Source organism: Hyalella azteca, unplaced genomic scaffold, assembly GCF_000764305.2.
Source record: "Hyalella azteca isolate HAZT.00-mixed unplaced genomic scaffold, Hazt_2.0.2 contig11402, whole genome shotgun sequence".
NCBI lineage: Eukaryota > Metazoa > Arthropoda > Malacostraca > Amphipoda > Hyalellidae > Hyalella > Hyalella azteca.
In genome coordinates, this window is record NW_025941401.1 from 1 (window position 1) to 21,999 (window position 21,999).

Here is a 21,999-nt window from a genome sequence, read left to right on the forward strand (position 1 = left end):
CACGTGTCCAGTGCACGTGTCCAGTGCACGTGTCTAGTGCACGTGTCCAGTGCACGTGTCCAGTACGGAGGCCGTGCAGTGGAGGCCGCGGCCTCTGGCGGATGACCTCAGCGAACACCTGCGCACACACTGCCGTGTGGCGAGAGTTACAGCCACTGCAGTGACTGCAGTGGCTGTAACTCACTGCAGTGGCTGTAACTCACTGCAGTGGCTGTAACTCACTGCAGTGGCTGTAACTCACTGCAGTGACTGCAGCCGGCACAGAGATCACGTTTTTTGGCGTTACTTACTCAGACACTAACAGCACAATTAACAACAGACGCGCCAGTATAAGCAAAAAAACAACAGAAACACCAACTGTATTAAAATTTATACAAAATTAGCACAAATAATAACCATACCAGCATTAACAATCTTAACAATAACGAGTATAGAACTAACATCAGCAACAACTACTGTATCAAAAACAACAGCAGAAAAACTAACAGCAGCAACAAAACTAACAGCAGCAACAAAACTAACAGCAGCAACAAAACTAACAGCAGCAACAAAACTAACAGCAGCAACACTAACAGCAGCAACAACAGAAATAACAACAATAACAACACCAACAACAACAGCAGCAGGGCGGCAGCGGCGCTGGAATGCGTGGATTCTTATTTTTACATTTTACGTATGTATGTGAAGTTTCATGATGATCGGATAATAACTGTAGAAGTTTTTCCGGAGGGTAGCCGGTCCCCTTAACACTAAATCAAATTAATGACTCAGGAGGAAATCCGTTCCATGTCAATATTAATAGATTTGCAATTAATGAGCTGTGCTCCGAGCTGTTGTTTGCAGGAAAAATTCAGACGATGGTTTCATATGCATGGTGATCTTCGTTGAATAATTTTAGTGAATAATTTAAGCACTGGCTAGTTCAGCTCTGGCTTATGACTAGTTGGATCTGATGCTAGCGATAGTAATGGCTCGACGGCTAGTCCATTGGTTAGGCTTCGGCATAAACTAAAAGTCCATAGGTTAGGCTTCGGTATAAACTAAAAGTCCATAGGTTAGGCTTCGGTATAAACTAAAAGTCCATAGGTTAGGCTTCGGCTTAAACTAAAAGTCCATTGGTTAGGCTTCGGTATAAACTAAAAGTCCATTGGTTAGGCTTCGGCATAAACTAAAAGTCCATAGGTTAGGCTTCGGCATAAACTAAAATTCGGGTAAAGTTGATAAACTAGGTTGAATTATGGCTTCAAATGGGCCATGACTACATCATGTAGTAAGTGAGAATAGGATGGAAATAAGAGTTGACGTTTGAGACATCGCCCGAAGAGGTTGAGTACACGTCTCACCATACTGGCGGTGCAGTGCTGTTCAGGGGCCATACTTTCAAAACTCGCTAAGTGAACGTAAGTACTTACGCTCTATTTTCTTGTCAATGATCGGTGGATTTTGCTTGAAAGACTGTCAATGATTGGCTGATGAACTTACGATCTCTTAACTCTTTTTAAAAGTATAGACCCAGCTGGAGATCGCACAGCTTCTGACGGGATATGAGATTCCTTACTTGCAAGGATTGTAGGTCTTCACCCCACAGCCTGCCATGGGGCAAAAGGGCAACCTTACCGTGCCTGGGGGTGAACCTCATCCCTCTGGCTCGGGCTGAAGCTCCCACTGGGGGTTGAACTTCCCTCTGGCTGGGGGTGAACTTCCCTCTGGCTGGGGTTGAACTTCCCTATTGCTGGGGGTAAACTACCCTCTACCTTGGGGGAACCTTCTGGCCGGGGGTGAACCTCCTTCCGGCTGTGGTTAAACGCCTCTCTGGCCTGGGGAGTTATTATCTCACCCTCCCAAATCCCCAACAGGCGGGGTGCAGAGGGAGCAGGCGGGAGGCGACGTGACGAGCGGCAACAGGACCACGCCGGTGGGAGGACCACACGTCCACTGCCCTCCTCCTGGGGAAGCAGGACAAGGTAAACCCTGGGGAGGCATGGGGTCAAGAGGGTAATATAAGCCCCCTGGGGAGGCATGAGGGTCAGGGGACAACAATAATTTACGTGAATTTGTGAGATGAGTTGAGGGGAATCAAGAGGGAAAATGGTACATTATAGGGATGTTTTGGGGAGATATGAGAAGGGTTAAAGGGGTGACGTGGGGAGGTGAAGATGTTGGTAAGTGGGAGGCAATAAAGTGTCAGGCGTTGGTGGGGGAGTCGGGTCGTAATGGGTGGGTGTGGGTGTTCGGAAGGTATGAGTTATACGAGGAATAGAGACGGTGTGGGTGCACGGGGATGCAATAGGTGTGGTGCACGGGGATGCAATAGGTGTGGTGCACGGGGATGCAATAGGTGTGGTACACGGGGATGCAGTAGGTGTGGTGCACGGGGATGCAGTAGGTGTGCATGTGTGCGTGGGTGGGGACAATTCTCGAAGACTCGTTAGCAGTAAACCCGCTTCCCCTGTCGGGGTGAAGTGCATGGCAATCGACAAACGAACTGACTTCACCGCTAGGCGTGTCTCTACAGCCTCACTCTCCCTACTCGTCCCTCATCACTTGCTACGCCATTCCACCACCCTGGTCCATCACTCGCTCCACTCGTTCCGCCAATCACTCCATCACTCGCTCCACTCACTCCATCCCTCGTTCCGTCAATCACTCCACCACTCATCCACCACTCACTCCACCACTTAACCAACCACTCACTCTCAGAGAGGCAGCGTGCCAACTCGCTGACCGATGCGACGCCGGGCCGGCGCTCTGTGTCCCGCCACCACTCCTTCCTGACGTCCCTGCTGTGGCACAGTCAGTCCCGTGTGGTTCACAGTCGGTCCCGTGTGTGACACAGTCAGTCCCGTGTGTGACACTGGTATGCCCGTGTGCGTCACGGTATTTGTTGCCACAACTAACTTTTCGTCTTCCGCTAAATCTTTTTCGTGTGGTTCAACATTTGCTGTGATACAACATTTGCGCTAATAGAACTTTTGTGTATCATAATTGTCGGATGAGCGCACGGCACACAACCTCACTGGGCCGCTATCGCCACGCAAGAGAACTGTCGCTGGCCTCGGGCGGGAAAGTAATGCTTCAGTGCGGGAAGATGCATTCCATTACTGTGATTCATGTTAGCCAGCATTCCCGAATATACTACCCTCAATATAACAATTCCCCAATACCAACCTCACTATAACATTTTTTTCCATGAACAAGCATGCTGCGAAGTAGACTAGTCTAGGAAATTGAGTGTTTTCAAACCCATGGCCCTACCTTCACCCTTACGCCGACTTCCAACACTAAGAAACGAAAGCGAAATTAACCTAAACCTCATTGGCTGCAATATGGTGGAGTGGTAGGTCAAGTAATTGCGGTTTATAGCGGTTTCAGCGTTTATTTAGGCCTGTCGCCGATTATTGACATCGCCGAACATTCACAGCTTGCTGTGGTCTTGAACACGCAACTAGCTGCCCCAATTTTGTTTTACTTAACCGCCGGGCCTCCTAGTCGATTCTCAGCAGGAACTGGCACGAAGAGCTTGAATTGAACAAGCACCTCTCTGCTCCAATTCAAGTAATATTTTTCAAGTATTAATAACTCAGGGGTAAGTATGGAGTTAGTCGGTGCTGGGGTGGAATACCTAACTGAAATGAGAACTGGCTTAGGACATACGGCGCGATGGCTTTGAGTTGTATTGGAACTGGTGTGGCTTGCGGTGTTGCTCTCGTGGTCTGCGGCATCGTAGCTCTGAAGCTAAGTGTATCTGTACATGTTTGTTCTACGCCTTAGCTTTAGGACTATCTTAATAGTTGAATTTGTTGGTAACGGCTGCGATCTCCCATGCTTTATAATTTACGCTGAAAATATGGTGTACTTTTCTCAATGTACGAGTTTTTGTTTTGGAAAATTTTTATTACATAATAACACTTATCTAATGACTGAAAATAATAGAATCAAGTATTTATTACTTCGAATTATTATTCTGTAGTATGGAGGAATTGCATGGGATGAATTAAAGGCTTTCATTACGGCTGTTGCAAGCGCTGCTATCGCGACACCAGCGCCCGGTGAGGCAATGCTGTGCCACTGATACTCTCACTTTCAGCTGGACTAGTGTACTATCACTTTCAGCTGGACTAGTGTACTATCACTTTCAGCTGAACTAGTGCACTCACACATTCAGCTGGAACAGTTTACTCTCACTTTCGGCAGGACTAGTCCACTCTCACTTTCAGCTGGACTAGTGCTGCACTTTTCCTTTGAGCCGGACTGCACTACCTTATCCTTTTCAGCCTTGGATTGAATTGCCCCATTTGTATTAAATTTAAATTCAGTCCAAATTTCCGTTTGAATCGAATTGCCCTCCCTAGTTCACTAGCTGAGTCCGATTTTTTTCTTTCAAGTGGATTATGGCACGTTCGAATTTTCAATATCAGAGTTGGGACCTATGGGATTTTGCGTATAAGTTGTTATTTCATTCGGGATTTTATTCGTGGGATGTTGACCCAGTGGTTATAGTTTAGAGTACCAGGATTGGAGCCGAGAAGTGCTGGTTCGATCCTAGCTCTGTACGTGCGCCAGTTTCTGGTCAGAATCGGCGAGGAGGCCGGGCGGTCAAGCTCATCAGAATTGGAGCAGTGAGTTGCGTGTTCGAGACCGCAACAAGCTGTGAGTGTTCTGCGATGTTACGAATCGGCGACGGGCCAAATGTAGTAGTATTTTTTAGTATTTCTATGCTGAGTAGTTTTAAAAGTATGTATTATATTACATATGTATTATATTACATCATATTCGTAATATCTGATTCCTGTGTTTTCAGAGATATCTTAGTTGGTAAAACAGCAAATTGTTTTACAGTTTCTCTCATCGCATTAGAATAACTATTTCATGACTGTGGATATAACTGGGATTATTAGACGTCATCCATAATGCCGCGACGTTGTTGTTGTGCTTCGTTCTGCACGACTTGTCTGTTGTGCAGACGTCGAAAACGTTTTGACGATAACCTTGTTCTAGTGGCAAACGAAAATAGCTTAGATTCTTTGGAAGTTACTGAAAAGAAGAATAGGAATAAGGTTTCAAATTTTCAAGGAACAGATGAGTGTTGTGATGAAAGCTGTGATCGTTGTTCACGTGATTGCGAAGATGATTGCAGTGCCTGCGATGACTCAGATGTGGAAGACAAGGTAACGGAAAAAATAACGTCTTTTGGAGTCGAAACGAATGGAGCATCACAAAAGTTGAATCAGGCCGTAGAAAAAGATTCAAAGTCGACCAATGTTCCGAAAGAAACTGATGCAGAAGTGACCGACAATGGAGGAAATAGGGACATGAGTGATGGCAAGATGACAATAACTTCTAACGACCGAGTGGACACTCCTCTTAAGAACTTCAACCGGGACGACTTCGCGACGTACTTGACAACGAAGCTTCAGCGTCACGTAGACCAGCAGTTTGAGGACACGGAACTTGAAGCGCAAAAACTCGACACTAGGGACCAGTACGTGCAATCGTCCCTGATCGATTTAAATGAAAATAATGTTGTAGTCGGGCTTAACGGGGTCAACAAAAACAGTTTTCTCAATAAATTCCGAGCCACGCTGTTGGTACGAGGAAAAGAACTTAAAGATAAAAGTAATAAATGGAAAAAACTGTTAAACAAGGAATCTAAAAACGAGAGGTATTTCAGAGATATTGTGATGCGTGGAAGAAGTGAACTACTTGAAGGAACGTCGGTCCATGAAAAGCAACACACCAAACTGGATGCTGAAACGTAAGTACTATGACGGTTCTCATTGAATGAAGGGAATTCAAAATTAATTTCAGAATGTTCATGATTGAAGCGAAAACTGTGCAATTATTATAAATGTTTTTTAAATAGTAAGTTTTATGTTAGTTTGATCGTCGATCCATGCGTATTTTTCACACAGCTTTCATATTAGTTTGTTGTATTAGTATAGGTCACTAGTACCCAGCCTGCAGGTCACTCAGCTGAACTGGTAACTAGGGCATCGAACTTGCAGCAGAGAGAGGCGAAGTCAGTTATGTTTTTTTATGTCATTTTGACCTCCTAATAAGCACGAGAAGTTGGTTCACCGGGTGGCTAGCTTTGTTCCAGTGTGATGTCAGAACCAATTTTTTTTACGTCACAGCAAAGGTCAATTCGACGGTTCTTTGATTTGCGATTATACAGGCATGATCAGATCAAATTAGCTCTTTTTCTTAAATTTGGGGAAGGGTCACTAAAACCGGTAAAACCGGTAAAAAACTGGTAAAAGTCTATTTACCAAAACTTACAAAATGATTCACGGCTTTCTGTTGAGCATAATTTGAGGCACTGAATGGTTTCTTGAACCCGAAATAATTAAATTAATTTCACCAAAGACAATAAATATTAACTAAGGGCACTTATTCCCATTAAATATGTGTAATATTCTATTACCTCAGCTTACTTTAAACTCAATGTATTTGGATCAGGCTCAAGCAAGTAGCATTTACATGTTTTTTTCAAAGAGGGACAAGTGTTGCCACACAAACTGTGTAATGTCTCATGATTGTTGAATACTTAAGCAAGCAGGAAGTAACAGGATTGAAACAAAATAAGGCGAAAATAAGAGCATCACCAAAGAAGGGCGAATGAAGAAACTGATCGCAAGGGCGTTGCAGGAGGCACCGTAAATGTCAGGAGGCACTTTTTAGACCAGTTGTTTTCCTCGCTATTTTGATTTTCATGTGGCGACAAGCATATGTTTAAGTAACGCTGATAACCTGTTGCTCTATACGTATTAGGTCATAAAGCTAACTTCTCTTTCGCCTTATCCAGACACAAGAGAACATTTCAAGGTGTGGGTATGCTAATATTTTTTGTTAATTTAACCTACATGTTTCAGACCACTTACAGGCTTCCGTATCTTGACGTTAAAACTGATGAACTTGGATTATACAGAGGCTCTAATGGTTAAATTATACATAAAAACTCTTTCATTATTTATTCTAGCTGACATACATGATATCATAAAATTTCTTTAATATTCTGTTTGTGGAATAATTCTAGATACGTGCGAGTCCGTTGGGCGGCCATTGAGATAAATCAATTTTATATACTTAATCTCAATCTTATATCAACAGCGACGTAATTATAGCGAGTCCTCATTTTACATTCCATGGTGTTTGCTTGCCAAATTCGTAATCAAAAGAATCAAATAATATCGCGATTACGTGGAATATTTTATTGAGAAGACATTCCGGGATGCGGAGATGATTTTTAGAACTCGTTGTTGAAGGTGATTATTTTTTTGATATTTTTTATCAAAATTTAGACCCTCATTCGAATCATCGTTCGTAATCTTCGGAAGAACTTTACCGACTGAAAAATGGGTTACCTTTAATTTTCAAAGTAAGATGTCAATAAATCTATCGAACTCTGGAATAACTTTTTAAAGACAAGACTACCTCCCTATTAAATCCGTGACTATTTATAGGAAAACTATCTAAGAAAATCGATGTTCAGCAAAGCAGCCGACACTATAGAAAATATTTTAAAAGGAAATTCGTGGATTAATAGACAATCTTGCATCTTAAAATGTTTTGCATTGTCTTGTGATGACATTTGAGGCAAATGTTTTGAATAAATTCAATGAATTTCTTCTAATTGGCTTCCTCGTCCTAAATGAGCGTGAATCTCACATCCGTGCCACCCATGGTCACTCACAATGACCTTTTACTGACAAAATAATTTTTTTAGACCTATATAAATTTTATAATTCAGTCACATATACAGGACTCTCTTCACCTTTAGAGAAAAAAATAAGTTGCATTAAATGAACCTTATTTAAAAGAAGTTACGTACAGGAAATAAGTCGTAATTAAATGACAGTAATTCGTTAGTCGATAAATCAAAGCCTATAAATAAAGGAACACGCATACATTATTTCCTAAGCTAAAAGCCTGGCCAAAAGCTCATAAGTTTCATGGTACTATTTGAGGCCATCATGATACTATACCGTTAAACTTCAGATTCGTTTAAAGACGCTCACAAAAAGCTTCTGGATGAGCAACGTGATATTTCAAAAAAAGTCGCTTCACGGCACCAAAAAACGAGTGAACAAAATGCAAATTTAGCCTCATTTATTTTGGACCTGATTTTTTCTCTAAAAAACATCTACTGATGTACCTATGACTACGGAAAGAAAGGAAATAATTCTACCGCAATAACAATCTGACAGTCTTGCTCGAAATATCTACATATATTAAAAGGTAATAACTTTACAGGCCGACCAAAAAGAAATTAAAAAATCGAGGTAATTTTTGGCGTCAGTTTTGGCGTGATTTTTTACACTACCAATTAGAGACGAAATTTTTTTTTTGTTGACGATGTCTGAGTTTCCGCGGTTACACAAATTATCGGCAAAAAACATACTTTCTATATCACAGTGGACGTAAATATGATCGAGTTAAATAGATAATTTGTTGTGCTTAAAGACTGAAGACAGTGACTTGTAATTCTTGTGATTATACTTCTCTTCTGAGATTAATGCTCGTCTGAGATTACTTCACTTCTGAGATTACTTCTCTTATAAGATTACTTCTCTTCTAAGATTATACTTCACTTCTGAGATAACTTATCTTCTGAGATAACTTCTCTTCTGAGATTACTGCTCGTCTGAGGTAACTTATCTTCCGAGATTACTTATCTTCTGAGATTACTGCTCGTCTGAGATTACTTCTCTTTTTTATCAATCGTAGATGATCGATTAAAAAGCAATTAACTTTTTTTTTCGTGACGCCTGTATAAAGCTTTACACTTCTTCACTTATTAAAAATTTACGAAATACTTGAACTTTAACCCTAATTAATTATGCTTGACTTTTGTGCTACCTTATGTCGCTACGCATGTCGCAGCATAAATAATCTCTTGGCCGAGCTGACGGAAGCTCGGCCAAGAAAGTTTCGTTTCTAGGTCTCAATGTCAGCCATGAATCTGGAGAAAAAACGTTCCCTGAAGTTCATGTGACATTTTGGGGCACTTTTTATTAGACACTTTATACGATGAATGCAAATGGTGAATTTTGAGTTATATATTATTTGTCTCAATGATTTTATTTCAAATTCAAAAGTCACTTCAATTTCAATTAATTAATCACTCGTATTAGAAGTCGAACGCAAAAATTTATGATTCATTGATGACGAGCCTCAAGCACAACAGTAGATTTTTAAACAGTTATTAAATTTCAAATGATTTGGAATGCCAGTTATCCTAATTTTTTAATTACGAGTTATCTGAGGTAAATATTTTAATATGTCAAAAGTAAACAAGCACCATCAAAGTGCACCGCCTACAAGTGCATAGCGTGAGCTCCAAATTTGCTTTTCTGTGGTATAGCTTCAGTGCCTATAACTTAGTAATTGTTGGCTATAATGCAGTGGATTCAGCTTTTATTGCAGGTTAACTCTTCTGTAGAAAATTTGATTTTATAAAGGGGACTTCATCATCACCAAATGTAATGTAAATGTTTAAATTAAATTCGAGAATCGGATTACCCCCGTCTAGAGTTTTCTCAAGGAATTGAAGTAACTCGTGTTCACCAATATAATGCAGAAATTTTGGTAGTTTTCACATGGAATTTCATAAATTCAATAAAAAGCAATTATAACTTATGATGTGCTACTGAAACTAGGTTTATTCTGCTTCGTCAAATCTACAAGGCCGACCGTTTTGCAATGTGCTCAGCGTTTAAACACGAGATTTTTTTGTTAACAGACACGTACTGATAGTAACTACATTATATAAGAAAGATCGTTACGTTATTGCCGTGTAAAGCTCCTGAATGAGAACATTAAATGTTTCGCGCGTTCTTGCACCGGCGTGACGAACGAACCGCAAGACACTAAGAAGTCAGAGAAGTGAAGCCATTCATGAAATTATTACTTAAGTTTCTCAAGCACTGAAGAAATATCCTACAATTTAAACGACTGATAACACCACGATTATGTTGCGTGATTTGTAAGTATTTTTTCCACTTATAATATAAATACAATTCGTAAAACAATTAATAAATGAAATTCGGAAATTAAATGAACTGAAAGAAGAGATGGTAAACTAAAATAAAACATTTCATGTACGTTCAAGCCAGCGGACGAGTCGGCGTGCATGTAAACTCACAGTGAGCCCGGAGAGCAATCGTTTCGCGCGTCCGTAGGGCCGGCGAAGTCTCTTTTGATCGTACGGAAACTCTTAACTATGTTCAAAATTTAATTGAGGTTCCAAAAGTGCCGATTCTTTAACTCACTCCCGACTAAAATAGAACCCGTTCATCGCGAAGAGCTTGTAAAAACATTTGTGGGTGGTTCATTTTGCAACGTTACAGAGTATGCTTTCTCATATAAAAATTGAAGGTTTTATGAACATTTGTAGACAAATTGTGTGTTGGTGCATTATCCATTTCGTAACAGTTTATTCGTGCTGATGTGAAGCGAATTAATAATTTGAAAAGCAAAAAACAAAGGAATCCAAAAGAACTGCTTAAAACAAATTAAAATAAGAATGGGCAAATGAAATAAAAGGGAATGTAAGATTCCAAGCAAAAAAAAAAAAAAAAAACCAAAAACTCAAAATAATGATCACACACGCAAAAGAAAAAGACAGGGAAAGGAAAAAGAAACGAGAAACGAGATCATGGCTCTCGTTCATTTGGGACTTGATCACCCTAGTGATCCACGTAATTTTCCTTGTGTTTCCACGCAATCGCTGGTCATCGACCTTTGTTTGGCGGTTGCCTTTGTTTTCGTTCGATTAGCGTTTTACGATCTTTTCGTTACAGTGTAACGACTTCACGGTCGTTGGTGATCATGGTTGAACCATGGTTGGTAACTTGGTGATCGCCTGCTGTACAAGTTACACACTTGTTCTCTTATATATCTTTCAAGATCTGAAATATATCTTCGTAAGCTATTCATCTAAAATTTTAATCCTATAATACAACTGAACAGACAGTACGTTCTCCTGTCAGATTCATATAAATGTACCAGAAGTATGATTACGTTGATTGAAGGATGATTACATTGAGGTCCGTTTCCCCCTGTGCTCACGTTTTCTTCAGTCCTCCTTCGATCGAAAGTTTTCTTCGTTTAAAAGAATATTTTGCTGACAAAAAGTATCCCGCGCAAGGTCGCTTACAGTGCAGAGCAGCCTGGGCGTGCGATTGCTCCTTTTCAGCCTCGGCACTAAATATTATTATTATCTTATAACATCATCTAAACTAAATAATTATCCTATAATGGCATTACTTGAGTCCTTCCTTTATAAGTTAAGTTAAATAAGCCCATAGCCGTTGGTTAGGTTAGGTTATTTATAGGTTGAAAAACTGTAGTTTTCTAGATTTAATAATTATTGTTGAAACGCGGTTGAAAGGAAAGCGATTGAATATTCATTTTATGAAAACATAAACAGTATTATAAGCTGCAATTATGTAATTAAATTTAAAATGAATCCGATTTCCCAATAGAATATACTCGATTAGTTGTCGGTTGCAAAACACGTTGTTGCAATACGAAACATTTCGTAATTTTGCTCCGAAAAACAACGTTTTCGACGTGTTTTTGTTGTCATGGCGGTTGACCACGAGAGCGTCGTGCGAACCCCTTCACTTTCATGCGAAGCCGAGCATGGTGGCGGTTATCGTTATGAATGGTTATTATTTAAGAAATCTTTGAATAACTTGTAGTCATTAACGTTTATAATAATAATTAATGTTAAAGTACCTTGTAGATTGTTGGACATAATTTGGCTATTACATCAGTTTTCTACATTTTTTACAATTAATAGTCTGAACATGGGGCTGGGTATGTTTCACTTTCGGATTAATTCTTAATTGGTAAAGTACTCTCCTTCTCATGGCAGAAGAATATATTTCTCTGCAGGTCCCTCCATTAAGAATCCCGATCACAATACGCGCTCATTGTTATCTCGGCAAACAAAGATCGATTACGAAAAATTCCCCCGTCAATTATAATTACTTTTATCACAGAAGCAAAAAATCTGTCACAGTATTTTAATATCATAAAATTAAGCAAAAGAAAACGAATATTCGACGCCTTCAATCTATTGTTATCGTTTATTGAAAAATCAAAATTCAACAAATTGCCACCCTCAACTATCGGCTGCTCCTGCAATGATTTCGAAGCGTCAACTCACTGTAATATTATTCGAGCCGGACTATTTATTTACCGCACGTTAAATTCATGATAATTAGAATTAATTATTCTAACAATGGCCACCGAAGAACGTACAAAGTGCCATTTACATCCTCAAATGTAGATTTCAGGCATAGGCAGCTGGCATATATGGGATCATCGCTGCTGAATGATTGTTAATTGTAAATGCGACAAACATATTGTTGATATACATTGAGCTGAACGGCAACAGTGACAGGCCATGCACGATAACGGGAAAACCAGCTTGTTTATGACTTCACAACCGTCATGGCGTCTTATGCCGTAGCATAATGAGTTAGAAGTTGACGCTATTAATATGCGTGACTTGCGGTAGGCCACTTTCTCTTCGTCGAGGAAATTGTAATTTTTGCTGATTAGTTTCGTGGCTGTCAATCGATGTTACGTTGATCACAATCGAGACAGGATCTTTTATCGATGACGAATGGAACTTTCATGCATTGCGTTACAGGACAAGAGACTCATTATGGATGAGTCTTGATATCATCGCACCGATGATATTATTTGAGACTGCCTTCGATTATTATTGTAAAGGTTCATAAATTATTTCTCACCAATTTTTTTTTCTGGCATAAGACACCTACTATTTTGAGCAACAAGGAACATGAATTTGCATACTCCTAGTTCGTTTCTTCATTCTTTTTTCCAACAAAAAAATTTGTAAGTTTGTGTAATAATGGCTTTCACAATTACCAACATAAGACGCCTTCTATTTTTGACTATTAGAATCATGAATTTGCATCCTTTTAATCTGTCTTTTTTTTTCTCTATCTCGAACGATCAGTTCGTCTTAATGGCTTTCACAATTTGCCGCAGTATGCATGACGCTCTCGCACTGATCAATGCAACTCGAGGAGCCGCGGGAGCCGAAGCGATTATTAGCTCCCAGGCGTTCTCTGACCTGGCCTCTGTGCAGAGCGATTATTAGCTCCCAGGCGCTCTCTGACCTGGCCACTGTGCAGAGCAATCTCACACAGCCACAGATATTTTAATCAAACATTAAAATTTGATTAAAATATCTTATTTAAAATTAAAAAATGTAAAAAATTTTTATTATTAAAATTATTATTTAAAATTAAAAAATTTAAATTAAAATATTTAAAATATCTTATTTAAAGTTAGGTTTGCTCGTCTGAGAATTCATCGAAGTATGAGATTTTCTTAGCGTTGTGTCATGTTAGTAATTGATTACGTGACGTATACTTTAATTAAGAGCCCACATCACTGTTAGAGAATGATTCGCTGCTAACTACACCGCTGTACATCTATAAACCTATCGCAATGCACAGTTAAAAATAATGGCTTTTGCCAATCGTGAAAGTGGAACTCAAATTCACGGTCATCGTGAGATTTACGATCACTTAACGAATTTACGACCATTAATGTAGTGCTTCTCTGAACTATTAGACTGAGGTTTAGCCTTCGCTCTGTCGGCGATATACAAAAAGTTTGGATGAGCAACCGCATCCTCAATACGAAAATGGATGCGATTTTTTGAAATACGAAGTATATGATAAAAATAAAAATTCCCTTCATTTTTTACACAATCATAATCATGGATGTGAATTTAACTAGGCTATCAATTAAGGGAGCTTTGAGTATGTGGAGCAATCAAAAAACGAAAATAGTTGACATCGGTTCTGAAGTATTTTAAAGTTAATTACTTTAATTACTTTAATATTTCTAATTAAGGCCAGAAAAAGATTATTTAATCATTTTATTTTCACACATATGATAACTGCTCTGTGTTTCACATGAATCATATATGTTTTTTATAGCATGATTGCATTATAGATACATACTGTATGTAGGAATGTATTTGATATAATCATATATTTTTTAAATTCTATTCAAAATAGATCGATGGAATGAATCTCGTTTCCTGTTTCCATCTAAACGCGCAATCGTCCGGCGCGAATACCAAGCTTATGGTACTCTATAATTCATGACAACAAACTGCGGCTCATGAAGCTCTAACGATAATATGTCGCGACCGTTGCGACAATGACCGAAGATTCTGCAAAAAATGAGCTCGATCGAGTGACCGACCCTATAGCATGCGATGACTGAGCGAAGTGTACTTCTGTTTTGCACATTCCTGTACGAGATCTCATTCCCGCAATAGTAAGAATACCTATTACCACCATATATAATCTATTCTACTCGTGTGTCACGTATCATTTATAAGAATATTTCTAAATAAGGCTTATTCTTATTTCTTATTTATTTCTAAATAAGTAAATCACAAACACGATCGACTTTATTTCAGATGTAATTTATTCAAGATGTCGATTTAAATCATGATGTATTGAATTGCGATAGAAAATCATGAATTTATTAATCAATTCTCGACATGCGTAATCTTGAGCCTATTCTTGCGGCGAGTCTTATTGGCTATGACAAGCCTGCGTATCACGCTCTGGATAGCACACTTGTTATTAGCCATAATCCTAGAGTGCAGATCACAAGGCAGTTTTTCTTGATGAGAAAACGTTATTAACCGAGACAAATGATGCTGCAAATCCACGCATCAGCACTCCAGTTTCAGAGTGGGAGCGATTGAGAGCAAACGATGCTACCGGTGATGTGTGCTGAGATCCTCAAGTTCTAACACAAGCTTGTTTTTCACACGACCTACTTAACTTAACGCAATGATCGATCTTTTACCGCCGCATGGAGGTCGATAAGGCATTTCTATATATACATTATACAGAATGGATTTACTTGTGATTTAACTTTCAGGCCAATATGCTTTATATATATTTTTGATTCATTACCTTTCAAAAGAAAATCAATATTAAATTATATCCTTATGTCTGATTCAAATGCAGTCATTATAATATTCTTTCCCAATTCTAGGCTGATCCATTCAATTCAATTTTGATACAAAAATATGCTGTTTCTTTGTATTCATAAAAATTATATTGTTTTTGTCATCGTCATGGTTATGTAGCATTTGTTGCATCTAATTTTCTGAGGTGATAATGGTCATGGAGTTGATCATGGAGGTGCTCACATAGTCCCATGTTGGTCATGCAGTCGGTCATAGTCGCTAGCTGGTCAATGAGTTGGTCATAGTCTCTCGTTGATCAATGAGTTGGTCATAGTCTCTCGTTGGTCATGCAGTCGGTCATTGACACTGGTTATTAGCGAGCTCGTATTCCACAGTGACCTGCCATGACATGCTCCGCATCACCCGCATCCTCCGGAACGTCTCCGGAACTCCGCATATTTTTCATATTCATGCATTTTATAAAACTTTTGTATTCACGAACCATACGGCAGAAGCGCAATAAAAAATATTCCTAGTGCCATCACTTCTACGGATCATTACATTGGCGGTTACTGTACCAGCTGGAATTGTCGTCTCTCACACATCAAGATCAACACAGTTTTTTTTAGTACTGATTCTGCGATTATTTCTGAAACCAATTGTACTAGGAAATGATTGCAACATCGTGAATAAAGCTGCCTTCCACCATTTAGATCAAGTATAGTCAAAGTATAGTGATATTAGTGTTATAGTTATTGAATACTTTGGTTCTGGTGTATTTACTTTACTAAAAATATGTAAACATCTTTATCTACTAATGAAGAGAGAACATTGGCTTATCAGAAAGCAGTTCAATAAGAGGATCTATTGCAAATAACTAGGAAATTAATATTTCTCTGATTTGAGCCCTTTCTGACTGAATTATTAGGTAGTGTAAGCTATCATGCGAGGCCGCTTAGGGCGGTTGCTCATGTTGGTGTTGAACGATTATGCTGGAGTTCAGTGAAGAGTCAAACACAAGACGCTAGCTAGCACTGATTGTTCTAAGCAACCACTAAATACCGGCTTTTCCAGCTCATGTCACGCTCGGCAACAGAGAGAAAGTTCTTCAGGATTAACGAATGAATTTGAAAACTTTCTCACGCATGACTTACGCGGAGAAATGTTGCATAACGAAATCAAATAACTGACAGAGCAATGGCGAAATGCAAAAATGCGTTGATGGTTTTCAGTTTATAGGAAACAAAAGTCTTTGTTGGCGACTAATTCTTTCTACATGAAAAGTTTTTCTTGCTATTTAATAGTTTTATTGTTGGTTTCATGTTTGTTAGTTTAAAATGTCCGCAGATAAAATTTTAGAACTTTCGCAAACACCAAAGCATGGGCAAACAGGAAAAAAGATTGACCGTAACAAATCGAGAAATTCCTAAACGATTTCTGGTAAGGAAGGTTATCATATTCTCTGTCTGCAGGGCCTTCAACTTTCATCCACATTCTCTCAAGATTACCGCGCACTTCATTTACCCCTCCCATTTATATTACGGCAATAAACAGTCATATTTGAGAAGGAAATCTCGTACAAAAATGAGTTCAAAGGTCGGAAACACGAGCTTTAGCCCTCAATCTTGACAAAGGAACTAACGTCTGGCCTTGAACTTGCGGTGTTGTGTAGTTCAAACTCAAGCCCTTGCAAGACATCCTTAATGCATATCAGTGACACGCCTTAGTTCTCATTTGCTAAGCAGTAACATGTGCTGTTCAGAGGCGTTGTGTTGAAGCTCTATGATATCCATTGACCCAGCTCGGCCATAACCTTAAGTTTTCTAGTTGCTCACCTTTGTTAAAAATCGAGTGAAAAGAGATTTTATTCGTAATGAAATTGTTTCTTGCCAAGTGTTACTCAACATTTATTTTCAAAACATAAAAAGGTGGCTATAACTATAGTTAGCAAGAAAGAATGTATGCTATTATATTACTATTGAATGCAATGCATGACATTCAAAAAGTGATAAGCTTAATTGTCCTTAATCTCTTCTTTTCCTTTCGATTTGATTGTATTTTACTACTGAATGTAGAGCCCGGCTAAAATTTCTATCAACTTTTTATTGTACGACCATCATTTCATATTGCGTCACAGAATAACAATACTGCAGATAAAGTTCCTGTTTTGATTTAAAGGTCTATGCAGAATGTTTAAAATTAAATCTAAATCCACATGCCTATGCAGAATGTTTAAAGTTAACTAAATTTAGTCGTCCACTTCTAACGACTAGCATTGGTCGTAAAAACAACGACATTGACATAACAGTTGAAATTGTGTTCTTTAAACAGTTGTTTATCAGCTAAATACCTCTGCTTGGAATACCTCGTCTTAAGGGGCTTGTTAAAAACCTGTACGTGAGCATCTCGCCCGACGAGGTCAGTGCGTAAATGTTGCGGTCTGAATTTCCATGACCCCATCAAACATGGTGTCAACAGAAGTGAAAAACATGTGTAACGCATTTTATTGCAAACCACGTATGGCTACGGGATGAAGGTCAAAAATAATAATTATGTAAAATTAGTTAAATTATGCAGTCAAAATCAAGATGTGCTCCTAGCGAGGGTATAAAAACTAGTAAAAAGCTGCTCAGACCTTGTAAGGAATTTTATATTTTGGAAAATTGATGGCAATTATTTCGCAAACACGATTCCTGAAAAGGAGTTAAAATATTTAAATATTAATCTAATTTGAATTAATCAAATTTAAATCTCAATTTTTCAAAAGTTCAGTCATAAATTCGATGACAAATTGAATCATAAAAATCATAAAATTGTTCTGGATTTGCAATTTATTTTCCGCATAAATATATCAGGATGATACATGAAAATTTATATGAGACATAAACTCTAGCTCAAAATATAAAAACCGAATCAATACAATACACTAAGTTAAAAGGCTGAGACTATTTCAGTTCTACTTAACATTCTCAAGCCTTCCTTTCTTATTTGTAGTGAAGGGAGTTCAGATGTAAATTTTTGTTCTCATTTTTCCGCCTTTAATTAGCTTGTTTGATGAGCGACTTCAGTGAAATGTACTGAACAAACATATCGGTCTTGCACGGCCCGTACGTAGTACATAGCAAGAGGCTCAATATCGCGTGCACCGCTGCTGCATTTTCAGTGCAAATCCGCGGCGCTGCTTAATTCAAAAGAATTTTCCGATGTTCAGCGAAAGTGAAGAATCAGTGAAGCAAAACTTCGCTTCCTTCTTAGTCTTTTCGAGCCTCACTACATTTTTGACCGCATGTCGAGATTCAGCAATTTATTAACCGGAGTGAGACGGTTTTACTATAAATGTCAATTCATGCTTTCTCGTAGCCATTACAGCAATATATGTGCAATGTAGACATTAACTATTTAATTGTATAGCAGGGAAGATTGAATCGTTAAACTATGGAAAGAGAGTTACTGAAACGTGTTGGAAACTCGATTTGGGATTGAGATTAAACTGACTTTTTCCAGCAGTTCCTATATAATATTATAGGAACTGCAGTTCCTATAATATATAATAGAATTTTCCAGCAGTTCCTACTGTTGTTTTAAAGATTTTTACTGAAGGCCTTTTTCGAGTAAAAATGACGAAATTTATCTTCAGTCCACACTAAAATTTTTGTTCACGGGATGAATGTATATTTTGTGAAGCACTGGAAGAGTGCGGTAGAAGAGCAGTGAAAGTGAAAAACACTTACCGACTGATGGATGAACGGGTGCATCAATCCAGGATTGATGGATGATTGGGTGCAGGGATGAATTAATGTATGCATGGATGAATGAGAGCATGGAAGAGCGGGTGCTTGGATGAAAGGGCGTAAGGATGAATGAGTGCAAGGATGAATGAGTGTATGGATATGTGGATGATTGGATAATAAGTAGCCATTAGAAGTTTGGGGTGACAAAGGGCCGATGGATGAACAGACGGTTGGATCATTTTTTAAATGGATGAATAGATAGGTGGACATGCAGTTTATAAATAATGGCATGCGGATAATAACATCTATGAAGAGATGAATATTCTACAGTTAGTTAGAAAAAGTTATATATACAGTAACGGATGTTTGAAAAACTGTTTTGAAGACATTCATGCTTGAATTGGTCTTGCGCCGACGGGTAAATGATTTAATTGACATTGCGTTGTACAGACGGATGATTAAATGAGTATAGTTTCGAAGCGATAGAAGTTTTAATTTTTATGCATAGTGTTAAATGGATTTTATACATCGTTTCGACCGATTTAACTGGAATATAGAACAGATGCAGAATTGAGTATATTCAACGCAGAACGCACATATTTTAAATTGGCAAATTTTAACGAATGGATGATTAAATTGTATTAGTTGGGTTCTGGAGTGAAACGTGCGCATTTACTGTACAAGCGTGAAGCAAGACCGATGAGGCGAGCTTTAAAAAATTGATCGGTGCATGGAGAAACATAGAGCGCATTATAATGCTTATCCATGTAGGTGCCAACATAAGTCAACATAAGTTTTGACTTCAAAATGAGTGAGTTTTAAAATAAGTATACATATGTTAGTGGTAAAATGTTCCTCTAAAACCACTTACCACTTCAGCTCTCTCATATATGCAGAAATTTTCAACGCTACGCTTTTAACAATTATTTGCCGCTTCCAACTCACAGACTACACTTCGTGTTTTTTTTAACCTATCGTTCGACTCGCGTAAAGTAAGCATGCAATTTTTTAAAGTGACTTTCTCAGATTCCTTGAGTGAATTTTCCAAGATACCGGGAATTAATGAGAATAAATTATTGGGATACTATGTGAGTTTACACGGAACAGAGTACCGTGACATGGAATGAAGCAAGCGTAATTTGTAAGCGCAACTCTGAAAAGCTCAAGAAAATAGTTTGTTGTTCGTAACGTTCAGTACTGCGCGCTTGAAAGGAATTATTGCATTGTATTGTAGAGTATAATGTGCATATATATGGTAATTATGGGTACTTTTAGATGTTTTAAGCAGGTTGAGCATGCAACTATGAATGTGTTTAATGGAGATTATTGAAATATTTTCTAAAGAATTATTGTTAGTGTCGTGACCCATAACGGAATTAAAAACATTTAAGATCGTGATTCTCCAAACGATAAATCCTGCAGCCCGTAATTCAAGACATTATTTCGCCTTGTAGTCCTGGAATCTTCAATTACAGGATCTTGTTTACCGATGCCAGACAATAATTTCAAGACTCCTATGTTATGACCTTCAGTGTTTAACCCGCATGAAAATTAAGCTTTGGAATCCTAATGATAAATTATTTATAGGTTCCTTTTTATTATTTTCAATCCTTGATAAAAAAGCAGAGAATATCCTACGTGAGGTCATTAGTAATGAATTCAAAGATGAAAATAAAGTGGCGGCGCTTTTTATAATATGAATTTTAAATTTGAATTCAGATTGGAAATGCAAAAACTCAGACATCATTCAGACTCAGACATCACTCATTGCAAAAACTCATCATTCTCATTATTAATGATTCAGACATCATTAATAAGAATATTAAAGTATTTTTCGTCTTGAATTGAAACATTTTATACAATATTCAATATTGATTGCAAATCATTTTAACCATTGTGACATGAACATCTCTCACCCCCGAAGTCTAAAAAATAAATCGATATTAAAATTTTTTACCGTAGCCAACAAAAGTTATCTAAATTCAATTAATCAATCTGTACGCGGAGACATGCATTAAATAGAATAATTTTGTTAATATAAAGTAAGAAGATGTCTTACTACTCATGTGACCAGCAACAACAATTTAATCCTTAAACAATTATCAGAAAACCATGAATTCTTTTCTCGTTATGAATTCTTATCAGATCATTCAGCAATATTCAGTTTCCGCTTCCGATGAACAGATTCCATTGGCGCATTGAACTCCCACTCACATCTTACACGTACTTATATCCTGATAATTATTATTAGTTTCTCACTATTGCCGCACGTACTTATATGCAGGGACTTATCATTATTTTAATATTATTACTTTTAATCTATTACATAGTATACATCTGCGGACTTATTAGTATTTCATTATTGTTATCGCACGTCCATATAACCAGGTCAACTCTACACCACAAGGGTTCAGTTGTTCAGGACTCCTTTTCTACCGATCCCCCGGAGAGAGGAAATTGAGGCCAGCCTCTCATTGCATTGCCTCCTTAGAGGACTAAAAAGCTATATAAGGTATATAAGGTGGAAATTGAGGCCAGCCTCTCATTGCATTGCCTCCTTAGAGGACTAAAAAATATTCTCATTAATTCACTTTAATAATTCCATGTGTAGATAAATTATTTCACAATGTATTATAAATACATGGAATTTGCAACAATAATCGCTTGATCTCAGGTGTGAACAGTACCACAATAATCGTTTGATCTCAGGTGTGAACACCGCCGCAATAATCGTTTGATCTCAGGTGTGAACAGTACCACAATAATCNATGTGTCAGTATTTAATATGTACTGTATATAGTCAAGCCATATGTGATGACTCGGCTAATTTTTATAGAGTTAAATATGCTGGAGAATAAGGATCGAATCTTTGTTGTGGCAGGATATAAGAGTAAATCAGAATTGAAGATTTGGGCACGAGGTATGCTTATGATTGAAGGGTATACTACCTACATATTTATGTTTAAGAGGTTTATCTGTAGAAATGTGGCGTTGTTAAGGCGACTGACTCGTCTTGGTAATCTAGTACTGACTTGTTATCGCATGGACAGGATTACCTCTTTTGAAAAGTATGCACCTACGTATTTTCTGGTTTATTCCCAAAAGAATAAGATTGAAATTTGAAACGAAAAGGCCATGAAAAATACAAACTGGAGTCATTGAACAAATGAAGATTTTTTTGTCTACAGAAATTGCTAGATTGATTAACACGCAACATTCATTATTGTAGAAGCAAACGCATTGAGTACTAGCGAATTGAAACACTTATTATCCCGGCACGAT

The 21,999-nt window shown here is 38.1% G+C and overlaps 1 protein-coding gene across 1 annotated transcript in view; it reads left to right on the forward strand.

Annotated features, from left to right (window-relative positions):
- Nucleotides 1–4,797: 4,797 nt before the first annotated feature.
- LOC125178610 overlaps nucleotides 4,798–21,999 on the forward strand; it is a 30,863-nt gene continuing 13,661 nt past the window's right edge. The window contains exon 1 of the mRNA XM_047882810.1: nucleotides 4,798–5,755. Coding sequence (XP_047738766.1) covers nucleotides 4,911–5,755 — 845 coding nt within the window. The 5' untranslated portion in view covers nucleotides 4,798–4,910. The remainder of the gene's footprint in view (nucleotides 5,756–21,999) is intronic.